The sequence below is a fragment of the Homalodisca vitripennis genome, chromosome 3 (genome assembly GCF_021130785.1).
Source record: "Homalodisca vitripennis isolate AUS2020 chromosome 3, UT_GWSS_2.1, whole genome shotgun sequence".
In the NCBI taxonomy this organism is placed as follows: domain Eukaryota; kingdom Metazoa; phylum Arthropoda; class Insecta; order Hemiptera; family Cicadellidae; genus Homalodisca; species Homalodisca vitripennis.
In genome coordinates, this window is record NC_060209.1 from 31,406,827 (window position 1) to 31,434,674 (window position 27,848).

The 27,848-nt window shown below is 33.2% G+C and overlaps 1 protein-coding gene across 1 annotated transcript; it reads right to left on the reverse strand.

Annotated features, from left to right (window-relative positions):
• Positions 1-36: 36 nt before the first annotated feature.
• LOC124356763 (multiple coagulation factor deficiency protein 2 homolog) lies at positions 37-27,568 on the reverse strand. The gene is made up of 5 exons (XM_046807951.1): positions 27,501-27,568; positions 8,926-9,072; positions 5,191-5,280; positions 3,745-3,917; positions 37-745 (listed from the first exon to the last, which is right to left on the reverse strand). Exons 2-5 carry the CDS (start codon positions 9,069-9,071, stop codon positions 609-611), a joined length of 546 nt encoding a protein of 181 aa, XP_046663907.1. The 5' UTR covers position 9,072; positions 27,501-27,568; the 3' UTR covers positions 37-608.
• Between the last annotated feature and the right edge of the window lie 280 nt (positions 27,569-27,848).

Below are 27,848 nucleotides of genomic sequence, written 5' to 3' on the forward strand. Positions count from 1 at the left end.
AAGGTTATTGACACAAAAATAATATAGTCATAATGTAAAAACAGTTTTAATTATACAATTAATTATGGTTAATGAATAAAAATGTAACACAAGTAACAGAATAAGTAAATACAATTTTTATAACTGTACCAGTGACGTATATAAAAAAATATTTTGTAGTAGGCTGCACACTGGGTTGTTTAGGAGGAATAAAGTATCCTCCAAATTATGGAGTCAGGAATTTTCCCTCTAGAAAAATTAAAACCTCATAAATGTGTTCTAGCTGCTGGGTACAATTTCATTGTGTGACTTTCGAAATTTCAAAGGAGCTTAAGCCCCCTGATCCCACTTATATATGCCCATAAAGTGTACCAGTTAACATGTTTTTTTTTTAATTGTAGTAAATTTCGATAAGGCAGATTTAATTAATTGCTCTCTAATAACATTGTAAATAGATCAAATTCAGTTTTTAGACAGCTATTACTTATCCTAAAAGTCTCTTATAGTATACTTTCTGCCAAAAATTACGAAAACATACTAAAATATTAACCAACCAATACTCAACAGAAGCTTTTAAATGTTGAAAAAGTACCAAATATATTTTGTAGACAAGTTGTTCGGTTTCCAGGTTATCCATGGTTGTGAATACTTCGTTTTGCAGATTCTTGTTTGCTTTGCTCTCTTTGCCGACCAATGACATATTCTATATAGCTCAAGTATCCATCATTGTCTTGATCATCTTCAGCTAGCACTTGGTCTATCAGCTCTAAAACAATACAAATTGATTTTCATCGTTTAATATGCAAGAGTTAAATAATAAACGTATAGATATCTTAAGAAATGACCTTGAGTTATACTCCATAAGAGCAATGTTAAACTTCAAACAGTTTTACACCCCTATTTTTGGTTATAGAATTGTGTGGATGTCCCATTTTAAAGGCATGATGAATTCTCATCCAAACATTATTTAGTTTTTTGTGTAAAGTTAAACTTTTTGAGTATCTAGACAATGAAATATAAACAAGTTTGAGTTTTATTTTCTAAATAAACAATAACCATAGGACAAAATTTCAAAATGAGATATTTTCAATAATTGTATGATTGAAACCAGGGTTGTAAAAGTGTTCAAAGTTTAGCATTTGTTTTAGGGCCCTGAAATGAAGAAAGCCACTAGTACGGCAGTTCTTAACCCTTGAACTGGCAAAATTGTAATTAACGTTGCATTTTTTCCTCTGCCGTTTTATGTATACGAGTACAGACTTTAGCATATTACAATTTCGATGTTATTGTACTATAAATTGCTTTTTAACTTTAAAAAGCCATTATTATGGTTATGATTCAATAATAAATGACTTGTGGAACACAAAATAACATAAATTAAGTGGTTTTTATTTCTTTTAAATAGTAATGGCAAAAAATGCAAAACAAGTATTTTGGATCTGGTAAACTTTTATAAGAAAATCACTGATCCTGTCCACTTCAACCCAAGCCAACCACCATATTTTAAGGTGGACCCTCTCACTGACTTTACCACAGACCAGTGACTCTCATCCTGACCTGATGTCTTGAATAGCTTAGGATACCCACTGTTGCTGTTCGAGTCAACTGGACTACATGCCAGTTCTAGGGTTAAACTTATGTTCAAGGGGAGTCAGAATGCCTATTTTCATAGGCCTTCATCACTTGAATTATGTGTAAGATAGAGATATATAATTTGTTCTATTTTGTTAAAATTAATTAAATATTTAACAATCTCTGTGTTAAACACTAGTATATATTATCATAAACATACAGTAAACATTTCATTAGGCTAGCTGTTATAGGATCTGAGATTAATGACATTAAAGTTTTCAAACACTACTAAGAAAAGATCGTGATCGAAAAAAGCCTGTATTTGGCAAGATGAAGATGGTGCAGCAACAGTAATTCCCTGCATTTTATGCTGAGTTCTCTGTTTCCTGATGTTCAAAGTGGTCTTGTATCTTCCTTTTCACAAGTGTTCTAGCCCTCTTCATTTCTTTCAAGATCACTTGCAGATTTTTCAACTTTTCTCAGTTACAATTTTTCAATATTTGTCATTAAGGTAATCAGATGCTTCAGAGGTTACAGTCATAGGTCCTCCATTATTTTGACTCTGACAATTAGGCCATTATTAAATGTGCAAATTGCCAAACAAACACCATGTTTCAGTACAGATTGCGTAACATATACTCTTTTCGGTGTAACTGGCCAAATTACGTTATTAAGTAACTCATTAGGATTTTGAATGTTTCCTTGCACACTTTTTCAGAAGTTGAGGATCCCCAATCCACTATTGGCTCTATTTCAAGCATCAGTTCCTTGGGCAAATGAAAATTTTGGCTGTGACTGTAGACAGTTTTATCCAACAAACTTTGGCTATCATTTTTGTCCAAAAGAAGACGGAAAATCTTCTTTTGGACAAAAATTATTATGCAGCGCATCAAAAAAAATTTGACTGGGTGATTTTTAATATAGATAGCAAAAACATCAACATGCTATTGAAAAGGGGAGGTTTTAAAAAGTCATAAATAACACTAAACAAAAAATATAATTGTAAAAATATCTTGACAAAAACAAGACAATATTATTCAAATAAATAAATTTATTATTTAAAAATCTGGTTTTAGACTATATTCTTCTAGCCATTTTAGTTTTGTATGCAAGGTAACAAAAATTGAGTTGTTTTAACAGCAATATTTAGTATTTTTTAGCATTAGATGATATATTTTTTTTAAACAATAAACTATACAATCACTGACTCTGTTTCTGGTTTGTCCTGAGTTTACAGGATGCAGGATCACTGCGTTAGATTCTGTACTGAAGATGTAAACAATTGATGACATAGATAATTACTATTACAAGTAAGTACTTAAATACAAACTAAATTTGGGTTGTAAAATAGTTTTCATTGGATTTACCAATACAATAGAATAGATCATATTCATTCAAAATTTGCATCTGGCTAAGAAGAGAGCTGTTAGGACTTGGAGGTCTTATAAGTTTAGGTCCTAAACCGTTAAGGACTACTTTGCTGCTCAGGTCTCCACTAATGTGGAGATCATCAGGTGTGAAGATTTAATAATCTTTCACTTTTCTTTGTTCCTGTATATATAGAAGTATAAGACTGATGATAAATTGCCAATGGTTAGTCATAACTACACATTGGACCAGAACCATTCAGTGGGATTCCAGGTACCAAGGCCATCAATACCAGGTATACAAGGCAATCAATATCTGAGCTCGACAAACATCGGAGGAGGTAGTCCTTGGTTGTCTTCTCCATATGATTAGACTCATACTTCTTTCCCTGTCAATGTGGGTTGTATCTGGAACTAGGAATCTGTGAGGCGTGTTAATTAATAGGTATACAGAAACTGCTGCAGGCTTGTTTTGAAAATTTGTCATCTGAGGAAGCATAAGATGCTTTTCACTATGTAGATGTCGTGGATAGCAAAGGAAGCTATTGAGAACATCCATACCCCTCTATTGTTTTGAAACGGGACAAACAACTTTGACATGGCGTTGTCACCTCCCTCAGGAAGAGTTCATGGGTAGACTCAAAAGACCTTCAGGAATCTCTCAAAGATGGGAAGTGCAAAAGACCTTAAAAGCTAACCTTGGGAAATAATTTTACATAAGTAAGTACAAATAAACACATTACCAAAAATAAATATTCTGCATTTATTTTAATAATGGATTTCTCATAAGACTGATACTTATGACATAGTTTTTCATCACATTCACCGATAAAATAGGGAAGATCATCATCAGCGGATGAGTGTGTGTCTGGGCTGTGCCCCCCACTCCCCTCCTCATCATGGCTGGCTTGTGCTTCCTTCTCCTTGTGTACGGTGTGATAGATCGCTTGCAAGATCTCCAGTCCATCCAGCTTTGTGTTATTGTCAAAGTCATGAAGCCTGTAACAATAACAATGGTAACCAAAAGTGTTCTTTAATCATTTTTTTGGTCTAATATTGCCTTTTAATTGGTGCTGTATTAACTCTCCACAGGTCATATTTCAATATTCTTTGGTTTCACATTCTTATATTATAAGAATTTTACCATTAAATTTTAGGTAGATTTTTTAATGCAAATTCATTTTATTGCAATCGTAGCACTTACTGAAAATTCCTACATAGCTTTATGGAACATGAGCTCCAGAGTCAAAAACCATCTTCCGTTAAAAAAAGATTATAATATACTAAATAACACGGCTTGTGGAAACAAGAACTGTACCAAAAAAGATGAAACTTGGAACAAAGGTAGATCTTAGTTAATTGGTCATCTTGGTACACCATTTCGTTTCAATATGGGGACCATTAAAACTAAAAGAAATTCACAATTATCTTTTATTTATGTCCTGTGAAAAAGTGTTCTGAAATGCTTATAACAAAACATTTTGTCATATGAGAATATTTGTTTATAGCACAGAACATGATAATTAGATTAATCTTGGGGGGGGGGGGGGGGGAGACAGAGAGAGAGAGAGAGGGGGGGTGGAGAGGGAGAGAGAGAGAGAGAGAGGAGGGAGAAGGTTGGGAAGAGAAAGATCACGCTCAAGTAAACTTATTTCTTTGAGAACCCCTAATGATTTTGGTTGGTATATGATATTTATCCATAGCATTAGGCTCTAATTGAATTGAGAATAAAGAAAAGTTAAATATGCTGCAATAAAAAATTTATAATACTGTACGTTATATACTGTATGTCAATGATGCTATATACTATAATGCTAACCTCAAATTCATTTCCTCATGGGTTAGCGCTAATATGCGAGGCAACACTTTCTTAAAACTGTGAACAAATGGTTTCATTCTCCATAGAAAGTCTGGATCTGTCTCATCTTTTTGTACAGATGATCGTTAGAATCATAAAAGTCATGAGAACATTCAAGTTTTTTTTACACAGTTCTGTTACGCTCCATGTTGTGCTGCTACTTGACACTATTTTCTCAAAACAGCTGAGGAAACAACAGAACTAACATTATCAAATAACTTTCCATTACGGTTTGGGAATTCATCAAAGACAAAATAACCGTACCATATTTGATTGGAATTTAAAGTCTGAGGAACTCAGTAAAATTAACAGATTTCTGGCACAACTAACCTATGACCAGCAGTAAAAATAATCACTTTTTACGATGAGTAGCTAAATAATCATGTTATCTAAAAGATTAATTTATAAATTTACTTGAAATAGTGGAAGTCCATTTCCTCTGGAGTGAGCTTGTGAACATCCTCTTGAGACATGCCCCAGTCGCCAAGATCCTCTTTGATGTGCCTGTTAGGGGGTAACACATTTGGATCAGTCCAGAAAGAATATCTCTATTAATACAGTTTTTGTTTAAAATATTATTTTTAATACTTGAAACTGAATTGCTCTGCAAAATATTTATAAAAAGATTTTACATGTGTTTTGTAGAATACTTTCATACATTTATGTCCTTGTCCTTACACATTTAGAAAACAGTTTTTAATAAAGAAGTAGTAGTTACCCACGGCTTCACACACAATTTCATAGGTGTTGCACCTGTATCAGCACTTCTGGTTCGAGTGAATTATATTTCCGATGCTAAGGTTGAGTTTGCCTTCTTCCTACGATCAAGAAAATATATTTTAAAGTGTATATTTATGGTCATTGTAATTTACTTCGAAATTACTTTGTTAGTATTTTTTGTTTAATTGCTGATTTGGCTCTTTTATGATCAAGAAAATACTGAAATAATGAATAATGAAAATTACTTCATGATGGTCACTACTGCTCATATTTATAAATTGAATTATGGATGATTTTTAAATGTTGGTAGGCTGAGATATCTTGTGAACCACAACAAAATTATTAAAAGATGCATGCTACAAGTATATGTACTTTATCATAATGTGGTCTAACACTCAAGCTTTAAGTTAAACCAGAAATATATTTTAAATACAAATATAAATCATAACTTAGCACCTTCAAATAGTGTTTAGCTATTTAATAAACCTAACTGTCTTGTAATTGCAGCTTATAATGTGCAGGCGCTTTGAAAACTTTTATTTTTTGCAGTGCTGCCTGTTGGTGAGTTACATCAATGGGCATAGCAATTAAACCTTCTAGGTGGAAAAATACAAATGCATACAAATTTTAAAAATGATCGGTCAAATAGTTTACGATTATATAAATACATACAGAGAAATATTCATTTTTATATGTTGTATATAGAAGAGAGTTGAACAAGAAAATAAAGATAGAGATAAAAAGGGAGATAATAATTGATGATTGTGGTGTTCACTTGTGAAACCATTTTAGTTAAATCATAGGCATGCAAAACATCAAGTTAAAACCCTCTGTACTCGTTACTTTTATCTCTTAATTTATTTGTATAGTGATTTACTACATCCAATAGCTACAGCTACAATAGTATTGTTATCAATGTTCAAAAATTGAGAACTGAGGTTAAATGTTTTTATAGTAGCTAATAAAGACTAAACTAAGTACACTGAAAGTTTCTGAATAAGATAACTCTATGTCCTATTTGGAAACTGATTGAAGCAACATTTTAGCTAAAACATGAATGATGTAAAACGGAAAATGATAGATTCGGTTGGTATTTTAATTCAATTTGCCAAATAAAATTACTTTTTAAAAACTAGATTAAAGTTAGTTATTAAACAAGACCATTTTATTATTAGCATAATTAATTATCAGGTTAACTTCATTATACAACTTTAAGAACATTTTAGTTTAAAAAAATTAAATGATATTGATTGGAATACAGATTTTCATTATGTTTCCCAAACAAAATAAAAAGGATTTTTTATGAATATGTTTTAAAATATTTTAATAATGATTTATAAAAAATAGTTTCAACCTAAGATTAAGAAAATAGTTATCAACTTTGTACATAAAAATCAATCGCTAAATGTGTTGCTAAGCACTGATTTCCAGAAGTCTTTTTGTTATCAAGCGAAATATTACTTCAATGATTCCCTTTATTTTTTAAGTTTTATTTTACAATAGTCTAGCTACCAAAAGAAACAATTTTTGTTTTTATCAGCCTACAGTGTAGTGATTAGCTTTCAATGTAGTGATAAACCTGTCAGGTGCATCTGATGCTGATGGCACAGAGAGCAGCTCGGTTGATAAGAAACATGTTTTACTGGATACTGACTTTTATGTTGTTTTTACTTTTGTTTGTAACCTTGGCTACATTATATGTAAAAGTGGCCAGGTATTTCTAAAGTGAATTGTTTGTAAATATTGTATTTTATATTTGTTGGAATAAATTCATTCATTTATTTATTCATTCATTCATTTAATCTGGCAAATTCTTTTTGTGAAATATATCGGCCATGGGAGTGCTGATGGGAGTGGTCTAAGACGTTGGACTTTGGGTCTGAGTTAGAGATAGCGAGGGTTCAAATCTTGTCTGTGACCATTGCACTTTTTATCAGTACCATCGACCTTGTACTGTATGACTCTCCTCCTCATTCTGTTTGATAAGATTCTCGCACAGGCCAGTGGCCCATGAGGACGGGCAGAATAAGGCTGTAAAAGGGATTAGCCTCTTGTTTTTTTTTTTTTTTTTTTTTTTTTTAAGTATGTTTATAAAAATGAAGAGAAAGATTAGGAAAGTTACCTGGATTATTAGGCGATTCAGAAAAAATTGTAGTATTTATGTTTCATAATCCAAATTTAACTGACAAACTGACAATGAACAGCTGTTTACACTTTCAGCTAAAATTCTTCAAATTGACTGAAACATCTGTTTATATTTAAATGTTATAACATAATTATACAGTGGTTGTTCAATCGTTTAATACATATAGCGAATACAAAGTTAATATCTAACTTTTACGCCAGACAGTACCAGTTACGAATTTAAAACGTCTAATGCATTGTAAATACTATTTAAACACTGTTAACAAACCAATCTAAATCAACAAAGCTATGAATGTTTTCACTTAAGGTACTCCAAACTGGTGGGCTGTCTTGACATTATGATATGGAATTAAAAACAAATAAGTGAACACTAATACTAAGCTGTTACATTAGAAGATGATAAGTTATTTTTCAAAATTCAAAAAATAATATTTCACATAAATGAGTGATACTACTAAATGTAATTGTTTGGATTTGATCTCTTTTAGGAGTTGAGAGTTCAAAAAATTCTTTATTTCCTTTATAAAAAAAAACATGTGCAAACTGATAGAATTTAATGTGTAAAAGTTTAGTACTCAAATTGGTGATTTTTATTAAATAAAAAATAACTCATTTAGAGTAAAGTATATATTTTATATGATTAGTTAATTTCAATACTAATTTATTTTTCAAGTATCAAATAACTTATGACATATGGATCCCATACAACAAGTTTTGTCCAGGAATAACTGAGTTGAGAGAGCAATTTAATCTGCATACATGTAGATGTTTCATTTCAATTTAAACTATTCAGAAATTATTGTTGTGGAAGCATCAGCTATCAATCATGATGTAATAAATATAGGGTGTTTTTTAACTCTCTGGATATCCTAGAGAATTGTTTCTTGTTATGCAGCTATATGTAAGAAAAACATTGGTTTTGTGTATGTATAAGAACAATAACAGCATTTTTAGATGAACTAACCATACATATGGAACATAAATTTCGGTTTCTGTAAATAACTTAACAGGCGGAATAATTCAGTGTCCTGTGTAAGCTTAGTGTCAGTGCGGGGTTGGTGATGGTAGTGGCCTCGGGGATGGTGAGGTCCTCGCATTCCTCCACTAGGGGTCCTAATTATTAACTCTACTGCAAGTACTCACTCAACATCCCTGAACAACTCTGTGTCCTGTGTAAGCTTAGTGTCAGTGCGGGGTTGGTGATGGTAGTGGCCACGAGAATGGTGAGGTCCTCGCATTCCTCCACTAGGGGTCCTAATTATTAACTCTACTGTAAGTACTTACTCAACATCCCTGAGCAACTCTGTGTCCTGTGTAAGTTTAGTGTCTGTGCGGGGTTGGTGATGGTAGTGGCCCCGGGGATGGTGAGGTCCTCGCATTCCTCCACTAGGAGTCCCCCATACAACGAGCACCAATAACAGCTGCAGCATCCTGTTCAAAACAAAACAATGTTTGTCATTCGGTGTCAATTGTGAAATACATTTATTAAATGGAAATGATAGTTTCTGTTTTAATATGTTCGACAGAAACCATCTTAAGAAGTCAATTTAGATTCCGCCAGTTTTAGTGCAGATCACCGAGCAGTCTAAGACGTTGGACTTTGGATCTGAGTTAGAGATAGCACAGGTTCAAATCCTGTCAGTGATGTTGCACTTTCTATCAGTACCATTGACCTTGTACTGTACTGACACTCCCCTATATTTTGTTTGATAAGATCCCCACACAGGCCATTGGCCCATGAGGACAGACAGAATAAGGCTTAAAAGCAGATCGGAACAGGGTGTGAACAACAGCATTTTTGAGAAATTTATTTTGTTTTCCATACAATGTAATATCGTTAACAATTGATATCTGTATGTTTGTGGCTCTGATGTTATTGAAAATGTGAATCAACCTATTGCTTAAGAATAAGATGTCGAGGAACAAGATTGTTGAGATTTGCTTTGGCATTAGGCGAAGTGGTGGGCCACATAGTTTGAGAGGTGGCTAGGAATCGTAGATTATATCAAATGGATTTCTCTGTCTTAACGTAACATGTCAATTAGACCTGGACTCAGTTTCCAGTTTAAAATCATATTCAATTCAGTTGCAACTAGGAGTGTTTACCTAGTTCCAGCTAGAATGGTTGATTGGTAAGCTAATATCATTAAATAGTGACAAAGTGTCGAGCAAAATACTATTACTTATTTAATACTAGCAGGCATGTTATCTGACCAATGCTACTTCAGATGTCTGATTCTTCTGCTTTGACTCTTCATGTTTGGATATGACATTGATAATTAAGAATTTAGTCAGAAATACATATGACGCGATGATTAATCAAGGTGGCGGATGTGTAAAGCAACTGTTCTTTTCACTCCTTAAAAAGTGTTAGTTTTGTATATAAAATGGGCTCTTACCTTTATATGAAGTATTGTAAGTGAGACTTTTTAGGATTTAAGGAGATTGCAATAACTAACCCACAACATCCCATTTCACGTAAGGCACAAATTTAACACAAGAAATAGTGACAGAACAACTGTTGTCACATAAGTACAACCACCATTGCACATAGTAGGTGGTCAGTAACCTCGCCTCAATCTGCTGACCCAGCTGAGTCAACACATACCAAGCAGTCTTGAGTACACTATATTCTGCTTTTAAAATAAAGTCATAATATCATATTTTGTTTTACATTTTATCATCTTAGACATGAAAGTTAACAACATAACCCTGAAAAACTATCATAATTTGTTTTATTAACAACTAACTGAGAGAATTGCAAAAACCCTACTCTAAAAAACTGAACCACAATTTGTTTTTAATTGTTATTTACAGAGAGAATTATAGACAAACTCTAGTCTAAAAGCCTGACTACAAATTTTATTAGTACTTATTAAAATATCTGACGACATTAAAATGAGCACTCAAATGTAAGAGAGTATTGATTGCACATGACAATACTCAGACAGAAAACGGTTTTTGTTATATGGCGTCATCTGAAGTTGTAGAATAATATGCAGTACCAATATCTGACGAATTCAAGAAGATTACAGATGAATAAAAATGTGAACCCACTATATTTAAAAATATTTTCCAAATTTTGGAGAAATTCTTGTCACTTATGACAAACATTTAACGGAAATCAAGTTTCCGCAAGAATAAATTGTTAGGTATAGATGAAGCCGACAAAAGCGAGCTGTTGTATTATTTTTTAAAACAAAAAATCTCGTTCAGGAAAAAGACAAAAGATTATTCAAGATGCAAGAGGAATTGGACATTTTAAAACTTGACTCAAGAGAAACAATATGTGAAAGAGAAAAAGAAAAAATATGTTGTGAATAACTCAAATTAGAAAAGCTGCTTTTGGATGATAAAATTAAACTTGAGTGTCAAACAACAGAAAAAACCATTTGATTGAAAAAAGTGCAACATTTGAAGTATTTGCATGCTGAATTGGCTCTGCATAACAGAAGTTTTCATCAAACCAATAAAGAAGCTTTACTGACTCAACCACAAACCAAACCTATACTTTAAAAAAATAATAGAAAATTGAATGTCATCGCAAAGAGATACTTAATCGTCATATAGAAACAAAAAAAAACCAGTCCCATACACAGTTAGAACTATTACACATTATAAAACCAACGCCTCAATAACAACTGTAGTGTGGAAGGGACAGTATAGTGATTTTAAATCACTAAATGAATGGCCTTGTTTGACACAATCAAAACTAGTAACAGATTTCATCCTTTATTAACTTTAAATGAAAACTCAAGTGTCAACCAGAATAGTGACAAACTTAATACATATGCTAGGAGAGAAACCACAACTAACATACTGTACACTGTCAGCCTACATTGAGAGAAATAAATCACAACATTAAGGAAAAACATTGAAGTAATTGGAGACAGTCACAGAAGAAGTTTAGCAACTGTACTGAACACCAAGTATAAAGGTTAGGTCAAAGTTAATGGGAAAACCGAACCTAATGCTAGATTTTGTAATCTGATAAATGATATTAAAAAATAAAAAAAATTACCAGACTGAAGATATGATGCTACCAGTTGGAGCAAATTATGTCTATTCTAGCACCTGCCCACATGAAGTTTTTCAAGATATAAAAATACTATTGGAAAAATTTCATTCCCAGTTTATCTAATCAGCATTCCATTCAGACAAGACATACCACTAGGACATGAAATAAATAATAAAAACATATTGAATTCTGTTAATGTGAAGAAAATAGAAACAGTAATAAGTTTATTCAAAATGAAATTTTCAAGTGGGTATGATGATGTTTCAATAACAATAATAAAATTAGCTAAGCATCGCCTAAGTGGAATACTGTTACACCTTGTAAATTAATCTTTTGTATCTGGTTACTTTCCTAATGAATTAAAGATTTCAAAAATAATTTCTAATCTATATGAAAAATGACAAAAAAGATTTGTCAAATTACGGACCAATTTCTTACTTCCAGCTTTTTCAAAAATCTATGAGAAATCTATGGCACATATTCAACTTATAGCGTTTTTACAAGAGCACAATTAGATAGACAGTAACCAACATGGATAACCACTGGTAAATCTGTGACTACAGCAGCAGTTTCATTAATAGATTCAGTAGTAGATTCTGTTGATAAAGATCAACCCAAAGAGATATTCTTTATGGACCTATCAAAAGCTTTTGATAGGGTTGATCATTCCAGACTGATTAGTAAATTTAGATTACTTGGTATTGAAAAACATGCACTTGAATGGCTTACATCATAATATGTAGAAAACAGATATCAGTGTGTAGAGATTGCACATAAAACACTATATAACAGAGTAAATCAAATTTATTCTGATCTACAACCCAGTCAAAATTTGACTGGTTGTTAAATGGCCAAATACTGAGGAGCTAAGGTACAACAATGTTAAATGGACCCAATACTAGACTAGCTAAGGTACACAATGTTCAATGGCCTATACTGTTATAGAGCTAAAGGTACACAATTGTTAAATGGCCAATAACTGGGTATAGCTTAGGTTACACAAATGTTAAATGGCAATAACTGGACTAGCTAAGGTAAACAATGTTTTAAATGGCACTACTGGACTCATGCTAAAGGTTAACACAATGTTAAATGGTCATTACTGAACTAGCTAAAGGTAACACAATGTTAAATTGGCAAATACTGGAATAGCTTAAGTACAACACAATGTTAAATAGCAATATCGTGGTACAAGCTAACGGTACACAATGTTTAAATTAGCAATACTGGACTAGCTAGGTACACCAATGTTAAATCAGCAATTACTGGAAATAGCTAAGTTTTTACACAATGTTAAATAAGCAATACTGCGGACTAGCTAAGATACACAATGTTAAAATAGCAGTAACTGGACTAGCTAAGGTACACAATGTTAAATGGCAATACTGTTGTATAGCTAAGGTACACAATGTTAAAATAGCAATACTGGAATAGCTAAATGTACACCATGTTAAATAGCAATCACAGACTGGAGATAGCTAAGGAGGTTACACAATGTTTAAATTGCAGTACAGGACTAGCTAAGGTATCACCAATATTAAATTAGCAATACATGAATAGCTAAGGTACAACCAATGTTAAATGGCAAATACTAGAATAGCTAAGGTTACACAATGTTAAATTCGGCAATACTTGGACTAGCTAAGGTACACAATGATAAATGGCAACAATACTGGAGCTAAGCTAAGGTTACACAATGTTAAATGGCAATACTGTTGACTGCTAAGGTACAACTAATTTTAAATGTGCAATACTGGGAATAGCTTAAAATACATAATGTTAAATGTCTAGGCAATACTGGAATGAGCTAAAGTACACAATGATAAATGGCAATACTGTGGACTAGCATAAGGTTACACAACTGTTAAAATGGCAATACTGGAGGCTAGCTAATGAAACAATGGTATAATGGCAATACTGGACTAAGCTTAAGGTACCACAATGTTTAAATGGGAAATACTGGGATTAGCTAAGGTTACTACAATGTTTAAATGGCAATACTGGACTATCTAAGGTTACACCAATGTTAAATGGAACAATAAAAAACTGGAATAGCTAAGGGTACACCAATGTTTTTAAATGGCAATACTGGACTAGCTTAGGTACACAATGTTAAATAGCAATACTGGAATAGCTAAGTTACACAATGATAAATAGCAATACAGACTAGCTAAGATACCACAATTGTTAATATCGCAGTACTTGGACTAGCTAAGACAACAATGTTAAATGGCAATACTTGTATAGCTAAGGGTACACCAATGTTAAAAAGCAATACTGGAATAGCTTAGAAGTAACACAATGTTAAAATAGCAATACTGTGAATAGCTTAAAGTACACAAGTGTTAAAATAGCGCCAAATACTGGAATAGCTTAAGGTACACAAATAGTTAAAATGGCCAATACTGGACTAGCTAAGGTAACACAATGTTTAAATGGCAATACTGAACTAGCTAAGGTACACAATGTTAAAATGGCAATACTGAACTAGCCTAAGGTAACACAATTGTTAAATTGGCAATACTGGAATAGCTTAAGTACACAATGTTTTAAATAGCAATACTGGACTAGCTTAGGTACACAATGTTAATATCGCAAATACTGGAAAAGCTATATGTTACACAATGTTTAAATAGGCAATACTGGACTAGCGAAGATACACAATGTTAAATAGCAGTACTGGACTAGCTAAGGGTTACACAAAGTTAAATGGCAATACATTGTATAAGGCTAAGGGTACACAAGGTTAAATAGCCAATACTGGAATAGCAAAAGTACACAATGTTTAAATAGCAATACTGGAATAAGCTAATGGTACACAATGTTAAATAGCAATATGGACTAGCTAAGGTTACTCAATATTAAATAGCAATACTGGAATAAGGCTAAGGTACACAATGTTAAAATGGCAATCACTGTAATAGCTAAGGGTACACAAATGTTAAATGGTCATCACTGGTCTAAGGTACACAATGTTTTTAAAATGGCAATACTGGACAAGCTAAGGTACCACAATGTTAAATGGCAAATACTGGAATAGTTAAGTACACAATTGGTTAAACTGCGCAATACTGGAAATAGCTAAAGTACACAATGTTTAAATGGCAATACTGGACTAGCTAAGGTACACCAATGTTTAAAATGGCAATACTGGACTAGATAGGTACACAATGTTAAATGTGCAATACTGACAGACTAAGGTACACAATCGAAAAATGGCAATACTGGATTAGACTAAGGTACACAATGTTAAAATGGCAATTCTGGACTAGCTAAGGTACACAATGTTAAATTGGCAGATACTGGTAAATAGACTAAGGTGGATACACAATGATAAATGGGCAAATACTGGAAGAGCTAAGGTACACAATTGTAAATAAAATAGCAATAACTCGGAATAGCTAAAGTACACAATTGTTAATAGCAATACTGGAATAGCTAAGGTTACACAATATTAAATTGGCATTATTGGACTAGCTAAGGTACACAATGTTAATAATCTCAACCCCACGTGAATATTCGTGGTAATGATATTTACACTTACTGTAGAGTAACGTATATACGCCTGGGGCTGGAAAGTGTTATACAGTATAACAATACTGGAATAGCTAAAGTACACATCTAGTTGGTTAACTTTTTTCATCTCAAAGTGACAATTTCTAAAGGCATGAAAATAATATTTAAATCTTGAATTTTTGTGATTTGCTTATCGCATACTTTCAATAAATACTTGTTAAGTCTTTTATAAGATTCTTTTACCACATTATCTATATTTATTTGGTACCAAAAAATAAGATCATTGACGAAGGAATCTTTAAATTGTCATATGCAGCTTTAATGTAATTTGATAAAACTGGCAAAGCTGAGATTGAAAATGAAGAACTGAAAATGAATTGTAACAAACTTAAACTGTCACTATTAATTTAGTGTTCAGCAGAAACACGATATTCAAGTAGTGAGGTCCGGACTCCTGTTAACCCCCTTCATGACCTGATGTTTGGTTTTCCTTATCAGATACATCAGCGGTATGAGCGCCCCACTTAGAGCCCAGGACATGTGTCCTCACCGCTATCTGCCCGGTTATTGATAGATAGCAATCGGACTGGAATCCCCACCCCGCCGCGGGGGTCCCCTCATGAATAAAAAATAAACCGGAACTGTCCGCCCTTTGAAGTGCGGGCATTAGGCACCCGATTGTCCCCTTCGCCAATTTGTCTTTGTGGGACACTCGGTGTCGCGTCGTGATACTGGCAGAGTCGTACGTGTTCAACTGTTGAGACCATTTTGAACCTACTTAAATTGTCCATTATTCACTTGAGCATAAAATAATAAAAATGGAAAATTTATTTTCTCTACTATGTTTTAAATATATTATAACCCTATCGGGCCACAGAACCTATAAACACTTTTTGGCAATTCTGAGCCATCGCCTTACCACCTAGCCATTACAGAAACTGGTTTTAAAAACGTTTATACCAGTGTGAGTTAAAATATGGATACACTCTGTTTAGTTTCTGATGGATAAAGATGGAGGGATGGAGCTCGGGACGCCTTTCTGGCCCTTTAAGGAGTATGGACGGCATATGTCGTCTTCTTTTGATAGGCTAAAAGGAGTAATGGTTGAAATCCAAAAAATTACCAAAAGGAGTAAAAAATTAAAATCTCTTAAGGAATGTTTATTTACATTTGGAAGCTTAATAAAAAAGGACTACGTGTTCTACAAGTCAATATTTCAGTACCTTTTCAAAATCAAATGTCTTGTTTCCTCACTACTGCAGACTCGTTCAATATTGTATGCCATTTGGACAACAGTAACAAACTAGATGGTTGCTCAACAAATATAAGTCACTCTCACAAAATAAATATGGCCACAGTATGCAGTATACAAGGAATCGCTAGTATAATGTGGCGGCATATTCTGACTGAAGCAAAGTGATGCGCGCTCAACGCGTCTTGAGTCAGTAGCTTCTACCAGGTGGCTACTGCGATCTGGTGGTAAAATCAGATTACAAGTGAATCCGAGCACAAAAATGGAAGTTAAGTATGTTGCCGATAGATGGAACCACTTTACAGAATAATCTACAAAAAGGCAATCAGTAATAGCAATGCATTTATATAATACAAAAATGCAGAGATTAAACGTCCGTACTCCTTTGGGCCACTGTTGTATACGTCATATGACGTCCTTACTCATTATGTAGAGTTTACACGCACTCCTTAAAGGGCTAGGAAATAGAAGTGAACGTTTTCGTCACTGTTACAACTTTGCCCATTTCCACATAAAATAGATTTTTTTGGGGGGAGGGGCTCCAAATTTTTAAACGTAAAAGACCCATTAAGTAACACCTCATTTGAATGATCTTGATAAAAGAAGAAGAACTTTTTATCTTAACCCAGTACAAAATGACAGCTCATTGAAATTAATTATGTAAAAATCATGGATCCTGCTCAACTTTCAATGGACAAAGATAGAAAAATGAAACTCAGGTCACCCCTCTAAGAAACAAAAGCGAACCATTTTCCCATAATGGACTTTTTAGGGGGCAGTTTAAAATTTTTGAATGTAAAGTTACAGTAGTACTGGTAATTACAATTACGTTAAGCAATAAAACGGCTAAATCTTACTAACCTGTGTTTTTTATATCAGATTTTCAAACTGCTGCTCCAGGACAGTTTGACAATGTCCAATCCTGTGTTCCTGTAGAAATTTGAAACGGCATCCCTCCATCTTTACCCATAAAAAACTGTGTAGTATCCATACTTTTAACTCACATTCTATTAGAGCTGTGAGTGCGCGTATGAGAGCTCTAGAGTAGCCTACTATGAGAGGTGTCCATAACACACCAGGATCCACGGCTCTCTGGATGAAAATAGTTTCTAGATTAATATATGCCCCTTTCGGGTTTAAGAAACAAAAGTATAGAATAAACTTAGAAACGATCAAGATCACATCGTTGAAGAAATTTTAACTTTTAACAATTCTTTTTTTTTTTCAATCAAATTTAAAAGTTAATGTCAGAAAAGATCTCTTACAAACATAATTTCGGATTAATTATGACTAAGTTAAGTCCACGTTTGTATATAGAAATGTATACAGGGTGTCCCACTAGTAAGTCGACAAACTTCTCAGGCGGTTTCCTCTCATCAAAATAATGAAAAAAATTATGTCCGGAAAGGCTTTGTTAGCGAGCTACGGCTAGCGAAAAATTTCATCCGAATTTCTAAGAAAGGGCGGAAATAAAGCGAAACTGATGTTACGGTGTAAAGATAGGGGATTTTATGTAAAGTGAACTGAAAAATGGAATAAAATACGTTCCAGACCTGTTAGACAACCTATTTCTGAGATATCAGACAAAATATGCAAAATTTGGTCTCGAAAAACGTACTTTGTTTAGATTTGAAGTACATTAACTTCATTAAATGGGTAATAAACAAGCAAACTTTTTAACCAAAACTTTTAGAAAATTTAAATTTCGGATTGAATAATGTAAAATAGGCTAATAATAAACAAATACAAAGTTTAAAAAAAAATTAATGTTTGAATAAATCAACATATACGAAAAATTAAGACAGAAAATGCAATATCTAATTATTAAATGAACGTTTTTCGTAAAAAACAAAACATTTTAATTGCTGATCTTTGCTAATCTTTTATTCCAGTTTCCATACCTTATAAATGGTGTTCAAAATAATGTCCTTGATAATTTAATACTCTTAGCTTTACTGATAGCGTCTCGGTAGTAGTTCAGAACCGGATTTAATAAGTGTTTTAACCTGAGAAGTTTCTCGGGTTACTCATGGGACATAATAAACAAATTAAAAGTTAAAAAAAATAATGTTTGAATAAATCAACATATACGAAAAATAAGACAGAAAATGCAATATCTGTTTATTAAATGAACGTTCTTCGTAAAAACAAAACATTTTAATTGCTGATCTTTGCTAATCTTTTATTCCAGTTTCCATACCTTATAAATGGTGTTCAAAATAATGTCCTTGATAATTTAATACGCTTAGCTTTACTGATAGCGTCTCGGTAGTAGTTCGGAAGCGTTTAAAAGTCGGGTTTTAACCTGAGAAGTTTCTCGGGTTACTCGTGGGACACCCTGCATGATTTTAATAATTTTTGTCTTTTAAGGTTTAATATAATGGAGTTTCTAAATGTTTGAGAGTGTTAAGATTATATTAACATGGGAACATTGAGAGTCTGTTCTGCAAATTAAACATCTAAAATAATGATACATCCTCAGTTAGACATTTCGAGATTACGGTCTCATGTGAAATCCCTTAATTTTTTCCGACTGCGCCGGGGGATATTTCTTATTTGTAGTTGGTATACGGTTCTGCCCTGTGATTGAATATAAATTTGTCAGTCGGGATTGTGACTTCAGGCAAAGGGGGACAAAGAAGGGTACGTTTCTCAATAAAATTGCTCCCCAATCATGTGGTGTAGTTGCAGTAAACATCATGGTTCCGTTCTGATGTTTTTCTATAGCAAAATTATAAGAAGGAATGTAGAGGTTCTGGTTAGAGCTGTCTCTACACGCATAATTATCAGAGCATCGGTTGTAGGTAAACGAATGTTTGATATTAAGTTGTAAAAAGAAAGATGTAAATTATAAGGTTTAGGTAATTTTTTTGAAAAATATAAAACAATATTTGACAAGGAGGAGGGACTGGTATCGAATAATCTCAATGATATAAAAATTAAGGGAAGTAACAGGACGCGTTTCATCCTTTACCAAATATACCCGTTCAATTTCATTTACAGAATTTAACCGCTGCATGAAATGTAAACAATTCTTTTTATAAATAAATAAGGTGGAGTACGATAAGCGGTCCCGGTTTTGTATATCGATACTGACAAAATGTATTACTAAATTACAACCATCGATGTAACCAACCAGTACTATTCGATGTGTCAACTGTAATAAGGTTTTTTTAGAAAATATAAGTAGTAATTTACTTTTTAATAAGTGACTGTCGAATTGAAAATTACAGCAAACTTAAAAAAAAACGTAATGAAATTGCTTTAAAATATGATAAAACGGTTTTTTTGTCTCATGAGATTTGTTTAGTGCCGAAACACACCCATTATGTTGACAAACACGATCACAAACATGCGGGGCATATTTTGGGTTGAGCGAATGTAGTTTTGTGCATTTTACCGTCAACCATAGTGACAACTTTGCGGGCCCGAAACTGGTGCTAATACTCAGAGTCGAAAGGCCATGGAGGGCCGTGAAACGAAGTTTAAAAAGTAACATACCAGCCAACTTGCTTGCAGATCATCTCTGTGAGTATTTGTACTGAAGAGAGGTACAATATTCTGGAGAAGGTGCTTTCAAGTACACCTTGAAAACGGTAAATAATTGCGAGGGATATAAATACTTTACATCTTTCCAATTTTCTGTTCTAAATGTTTGTTTAGTTCTGTTATCATTTCGTTATTATTTATGAGTGTTTTTTTATATCCTGTTCTAATTGTTTGTGTGATAGTTATGGTTCCTTTATTATTTATTATATTGATGTTATATTTTGATTTATTTATTTTGATTTCAACACGGTTTTTATTATGACTATAGATATTTTAATATCGATTGATAGTCCCGTATTCGATATACGAATATTATGTATCGATGATTATACTGTACTAATCAACCGGATTCGCGTATCAAACACTAGTCGAAATATATTTCACCGCCATTCCCGATGGGCTATTGAGCTAACTCAATGGTATTTGTAATTTAGCTATATCCAGTTTTAAATAAATACATTCTTTTACAAGCTGACTCAATTACTAAGAAAATACTTTATGAACCAATGAACACTAATCATAAGGTTAGACGTATAGGATAAATTCTGCGTTAAGTACAGTTAGGATTTTCGGTATATCTGTGGATATTTGTAGTGTTAAACGTACACCGCTAATGTAGATCTGTTCCTCAAATATCGATAAGGGTATATCTATTCAACGGATTACAAACGTTCTACTTACAATACTAGGCAAAACTTTACAAAAAATTACGGTTTAAGGAATTTCTATTTAATTTTAGCCGATAATTTTTGTTTATATATGGAGGTACGTAAAATAATTAACATTTGTTATAGCCCACAACCCCAACTAATTAACTGATTTGGATCAGTATTTTTAAGACATACCATATTGTGACTTGTGATGTAAAATTCCCACGAACTTAAAATCGAGGAATTATTCACAGGGAATATTGCCAGAAATATTTTCAAAATTAATAAATTCCCGGGAAATTTATGATTAATTTACAAGAAATCTAAAAAACGTAAAATAATAGGTAAAAGCAGTAATTATATAGGTAAATCAAACTAAAACTTAAAAATATTTTTAAATAAAATTATAAATAAATAAAAGTGATAATATAAAATGGGAATATTGACAATTAATTATTGTTATAAGAATTGATAAATTGTAAAGATGAAAACATAAAGAAACAGTGAATTTATAAAAATAAGTATTTTTTTAAATATTTTAGATCTAGAATGTTCGAACATGAGTTCCAAGATGAAATTACTTCTTCAAAAAATGCCTGATTTTTAAATGCTTGAGTTTTTAATAATGGTTTAGTAGCCTAATCGAAATCCATTTAGTTCTATAAATTTCCATGATATTGTCTATACAGGAAATGCATGAAACGACCATTCTTGGATTTAAATGAATGAATTCACTTAGTTTTAACGTTATTTAACTGTTAAGACATTCAAAAAGACAAACTTTCATAAATTCCCAATTTTTGGGAATCTTCCCATTTCGTAAGTTCCCTCCCACTGGCAATATTCCCGACCACATTACTAATTATGAGGCACTACCCTATGTCCTATGTTGTTTTCGTAGAGCATTGCCACTGTGGCATTACTTATTATACGGTTACGCTTAGCCCAATTCCAACATGCCGTACAATTAAATATATATTTGGCCCTACATGTTTCATTTATCAGGGAATTTCCATCCATTATGCGGTGATATATGTTTTTTTGCCACACTGCATTACTTTGAATTCCTAAATTAAAATTTTTTATTTTATAAATAGTAATTTATTTAAAATTCCATTTTCACTTAAGAGAGTCAATTGTGCTGTATTTTAATTAATTTGAATTTCTAAAATATTAATCCTTGAAACAAGCTGGACTCCTGCAGTGGGCAGGTGACAGGGCCTAAGGATGTAGAAGGTGCACCCTCTGGAGTGAATGGTGGGTGGGGGTGGTTGAGTGGGGGAGGGGGAGATTATCCTGTAATCAGCTGATGTCCCTCTGTAGGCGCTGACACCCACTTACTTAGCATTAATGTGTCACCCACCACAATCTGTCGCACCTCACTCTGGCGGGTTCAGTGGACTTGTGCTTCCGACCATCGAAATCGTTAAAATTCAGATTATAGTAGCCCAACGATAAGAGTCAAACAAAATTTTCATATACAAATATTAAATTTTAAAAATCTGAATTTGTGTATAAATATTTTATCAGCGTGTACACTATTTGTTATTGCAATTTAAATAAGTTAATCTCTAATGTAATTAATAATAACAAGGTAGGAAAACTTCACACCACGTGACAAGCAACGAGCTTCGGTAAGGCTGCATGCAAAATTTCAAGTCTATAGTAATTACATTCTCTAGACGTATTGCAGTCAAATAGACAGATATCATAAAAAAAGAAATACAGAAATTTTTTCATCCTCCTAGCAGAAAAAAAAGAAATTGGATCATCCTACTGCATGATAGCTTCAAGGACGCTCAGCCAAATTCCATGGTTGGACATGCACTAAAATAGAACTTATTCTTGCTTATGTAGAAATAAAGTTTAATTCAAAATTTAAAGTCTGCAGATGATCCTTATTGAGATATTTCGCCACATGATTCATTCACATTTTTTTTTTACATTGAGTTAGGTTTCATAGCAGTGACTGAAAAATACCTGTTCCGGTACGGTAGGGAAGAAGGTACTACAACGCGAGAGTGAGTAGTAATAGAATTTTGCACCGAGTTTTAACATAGTCTTTCCACTCTATTTCCTTATTCTTTGATCGATGTTAACATCAAACCTGAATAGCTCACATATGATGACGGTGACATAGATTTTGGAGAATTTTTAAAACATGGCCTTAAAAAAGTTTAACTTGTCAGATAAATATATGGGGAAATATACCTATGTCTCTGTTACCTATTTTTGTCGTATTCAACTTTTTTAATGGATGTCTCCCCATTGGAGTGAGGTTGCTATTTAAAATAAAACACGTTGTAATAAATTACTGAAAAAGGGGGGGGGACAATAACTTGGACCTAAACCGAATGTACATTTCTTTATTGGCTTTCTCTATGGCCAAGGCCAGACATTAAAATGAGCATATTCAAATAAATCACAAGTCTTACTTGAAAAATCACTTGGAAAATATACATTTTAGGTGAAGAAATCCTCAGTTATTTTATAAAGAAGAACATGAAAAAACAGCAATCTGCTGAAATTGTATTACCGAAAATGAGGTGTATTATGGAAATCATATTTTAATATTAGAATATTCTACATATTCATCTAAAATTTGGTTGCAATGCTGAGGATATTTGACTTATTTTTCACGTTTTTCTATGTGTTTAAATAAAAGTTACAAATATCGTGAAGACAATTAAAAATCAGGAATTCTTCATGTGCAGGCGCAAAGTCAAAAATAGACTAAAGCAAAGACGATAAAGTAGATTCAACTTCGTGTTTGACGTCGATTTCTTCAAGACAAACAAATCTTTGTTCCAAGCCACAACTCTAGTCTTTTGTTTTCTTGCTAACAACTATTCCAAAAGATCGATTGATTTTTGAACATTTTGAGTTGGTAGTGAGTGTCTTACATTCAGTGTAACAGATCATGTAGTTCAAATTTGAATTTCAAATAGTTCGCGGCAAGATCGGTAAGCGGAAGTTGTCGTGTATCACCAACAGCTGATTATTACATGTAAGACTAAAATAAATAATAAAGCAAAAGATAAGGCAACTTCATACTAGACTCAATTCGAGTTATTTAATTGCGATAATCACTAAAGAAATTTAAAATCTATTGGCGATGTTAATGAACACTAAGGTAAAACTTATTAGTTTGGGTCGGAGGCTGAAAGAGCTCACAACTTCCGGTCTGAAGACCCGGAAAATGTAGCAGATTGCCAGCTTTCTTCTTGACATCTGTGAATGAGAGAGGACATGGGTTGGTGGTCCTCGTGCTAGAAAGGGCATTCTTTTTTTAAAAATATGTGAAGTGCCTATTAGACATTTTTTAATGTAGTGCAATTAATATCTGAATATAATAGATTTTAATCATATGTTGTGAAAGAAAGCGTTATACCCGTCATCAGAGTCAGATGTTCAAGTAAATTAAATTTGTGAATGGAATTACGTTGAAATAAATAAAATACATTTTTATGAGTGAAATACAAAAGAAACTTATTATCCTGGAGATAATTAAATGGTGAGTATACCGTGTTTTTTTTTGGTACTAACTGAGCTAGACCTCATTAGAATTACTTCACAATCATGTCATCTACTCATCACGTATAAACTTAAAAAAATTTTAAACAATTACAGGGTAGGGTACGATAAGCGGACCCGGTTTTTTATATCGAAGTATGTAATCATCGATACCTAATATTCGCATCTCAAATCCTACACTATCAATCGATATAAAAGTATCTATAGTCCTCAATAACAATCATATGTTTTAAATTAAAATATGAATTTAATATTTACAGTGATCAAACAAATTTTATTATAACCAAAATTAGGAAAACTGAAGACGACCATATTTGCTCCTCTCACAGTTACAGTTGTTTCTTTCCCACAAATTTCACATAATGGGTTTTTCGGTACGAGTCCAACATGTTGAAGTCACAAAAAAACATGTCTTATCTTCTTTTAAAGCAATGTCGTTTAGTTTTCTAAAATTGACTGTCGTTTTTAATAATAAAATGTTACTTATAAATAATTGAAATATTACATTATGAGTATTATTTGAAATTGTTTACAGCTGTTGATGTAGATTATTTAAGTTAATGGTTCAAAATAATTAATCAGTATCGATTTATTATATCGATGGTTATGATTAAGTAATATCGTTTGCCTATTTCGATATAAAAAACCGGGTCCGCTTATCATACCCTACCCCAGTTACATGCAGCCAATATAAATTATTAATTTAATTCAATAACATTGGTTTTTCAACATGTGCAGTGTCACGTGCACCTCACATAACCTCACTTTGAACCGGAACTCGTCGTATAACAATTCAACACCTTCATCTTAACCTACATCGGATATACATCTAATAATCACCATATTAAAATCGACATCACATTTGGAACTACGACATATGTCACACAACGTATGGGGCATTTTACAACAAATATTAACCCCACCCAGATAATGAGCGTCATCATATCGGGGCAACTACATGGGACTATTAAAATAAAACTCTCACAACTGACTTTCATGATATGGCACCACCAACGTTGGACAATACACCATAACCCTAATTCTGACCTACCTCATCAAATCATGTCATACACCATACATGTAGCTAATTCGAGCTATTTTAAAACTTTTACCTCTTATCTTTACACCATGGTTTGAAACGTCAGCAGACAGGCAGACTGTTTGAATACTCTGAATAATGGTGATGACTGCAATTATTGTGTACTCTATGATGATAGAAACCCCAATATTGATCAAATTCAGTTATATACCTACAAAACTCTAACTTTCTTCTATTGGCGTACAACGATATAACGTTTGGTAATATTGTATAGGAATTGTAAAAAAAACTATTTTTCAAGGAAAATAGTGTTTTTTTTATATACATTGTAATAAAGGAAAACCATGTTAATGAGAACTGGTGATAAACAAATGAAGAAACAAATTGTGATGAGATATCCTGCAAGATTCTTGAAAATCTGGTTCCAAACGTTTTACTCCACATAACTTCACAAGGTAACTAACTCTGTCCAGTAACTTTGATGATTGCCATAGTGTTGCCTGAAGCTTATGTGGCAACTCCCCACATTCTCTCTACTGTGTTGGTGTGCAACGTGTCCGTAGCAGGATCAATGAAGTTGCGGCTATGGTTAACAGAGTTATGAGGGTATATTGTTGGTTACAGTTTTTATACCATTATATGCAGCCCGCTTTTCAGAAATTATACGAGTACCTGTGACAACACGCTCAGTAATAATACGTAACACACTTCACATGTCATGACAATTCTCGCACTGTTTTTATAGAGGAATAATATTAACGCTTTGCAGCAAACCGGATACATTCACTTTTGGATTTAGTTAGTGCGTACAGCTTGGAAATTACCATGACGAAGCAATCACTACTACTGGGTACTGGATTGAACTGGAAGGAAAGGCACCAGCGGCATGACCCAACGGGCGACCTGGTTCTGTTATCGCAATCAGATAAGACACCTGCCCATTTGCAACTTTCGTTATCTTTAAACGCCGGTAATCTTGTTCTTAGTGGTAGTCTTTAACAATGTAGAAATACGTAGTAGACTGCCAGTGTTATCGTACTCTGTAGTACACATAGTAAAGTTTTGAATATAACCGAATCTGACTCCTAATATTTACGGAATACAAAACTAACAAAATGTCCCTGGAGTCTTCGCGCCTCGGTGAGACATGTGTCTATCATCGTGATTCAGCTGAGAGGGGCGGTGCTGCCACTGTCACCGTACTCGCGGCGGAACGACTCTATCATTATGTCCAGTGACATCTAGGGGGGTTGTAACCAAATCGTAATTACAAGCGAGTAGAGGCGAGCTGTCAACAGGTGCTGGTACAGAGGGTGCCGAGGGAGGGGTGCCATATGGCCCCAGACAGCCCCAGCCCCACTTGTTCACAGCGCCGCGCCAGCCACCTCCGGCGCCGGACATTGTTCTAGTGTGAACTGGACTTGAATTAATGACTTGAGTGGATGTGGGGATTAGAGGTAAGGCGCTAACCACTCTGAGTGGGTTCAAGGGTCAATGAGGTAAATAATATGCGATCCAGCTTTTCATAGAGTCCACGTAATCCATACGGCCTTGCTGTTCTTACTGTTACTAGAGTATCCAAGGGTGTGTAGCTTATACAACTTCCCAAATTTGAAGATTGGGAATCTTTCCCAAACATATTTCATTACTTATGCAGAAAATATATTTCATTCTATCATTAAATGTACAATAATCAACTATACTGCAATATTTACGCACAGCTAATACGATTCATACAACGTCATTACTTGAAATCTGTAGTTTTTACTCTGTTTATATGCAGACAATCCAGTCGTAAAAGACAAATTCCATGATTCAAAACATCATGGCGTTAATTTAAACCAGATACCCCTTTTCTATTAATATATAAAATATATGAAAAGTAATAAAAGATTTCCACTACCAGTACTTTCGAATCACAAAATAATTCAAATTGTCACAATACAAAATTTTTATGTAATTTTATTAATTGAAAACACTAATAAAAATGGTATAATAGTGTTAGTTTATTTGTAAGAGAACATTAATTAAATATATATTTAAATTAAATTCGATGCATTGGGTTATCTTACATTACTTCATACACATATGTTTCAATGTTTACATCTTTACTACGAATTAACAGACCACCCCCTCTTTAACATTGGAGGTTAAATCCACAATCAGTGTATACACATTTTATCACATTCAATTTGCATATAGCCTACTATTAACACATACAATGTGTAGATAGTGAATATACAAAACTCTTTCCCATAATATAATATTTACAGTCATAACGTGATTAAATTTTAGTTTTACCTATTACAGTGAACAGCCGCCTTTCACTCAGACGCACCTGCACTGCGCCGCCATCTTGGATGATCAGCTGATCAATCAATCGACGCCGACGCAAGAACAACCCTTTGTTAGTGCTTCAGTTTCCCGCCAGATAGTACCTATCTTCATCTTCAGGAAAGTTAATGCCAATAGCCAATCTTTAAGTCTATTTTTATGCACGATGCAAGCTTACAGCTTTTTCAATTTCATAACGTAAATTTTTATTCATTAAAATTTCCAAAACTTTCTTTTCCAATTCTTATATTACTACCTTAAATGTTTATTGAAAAATAATGATTTCATTTTTCTAAGATGAATTTAGAAATTTAA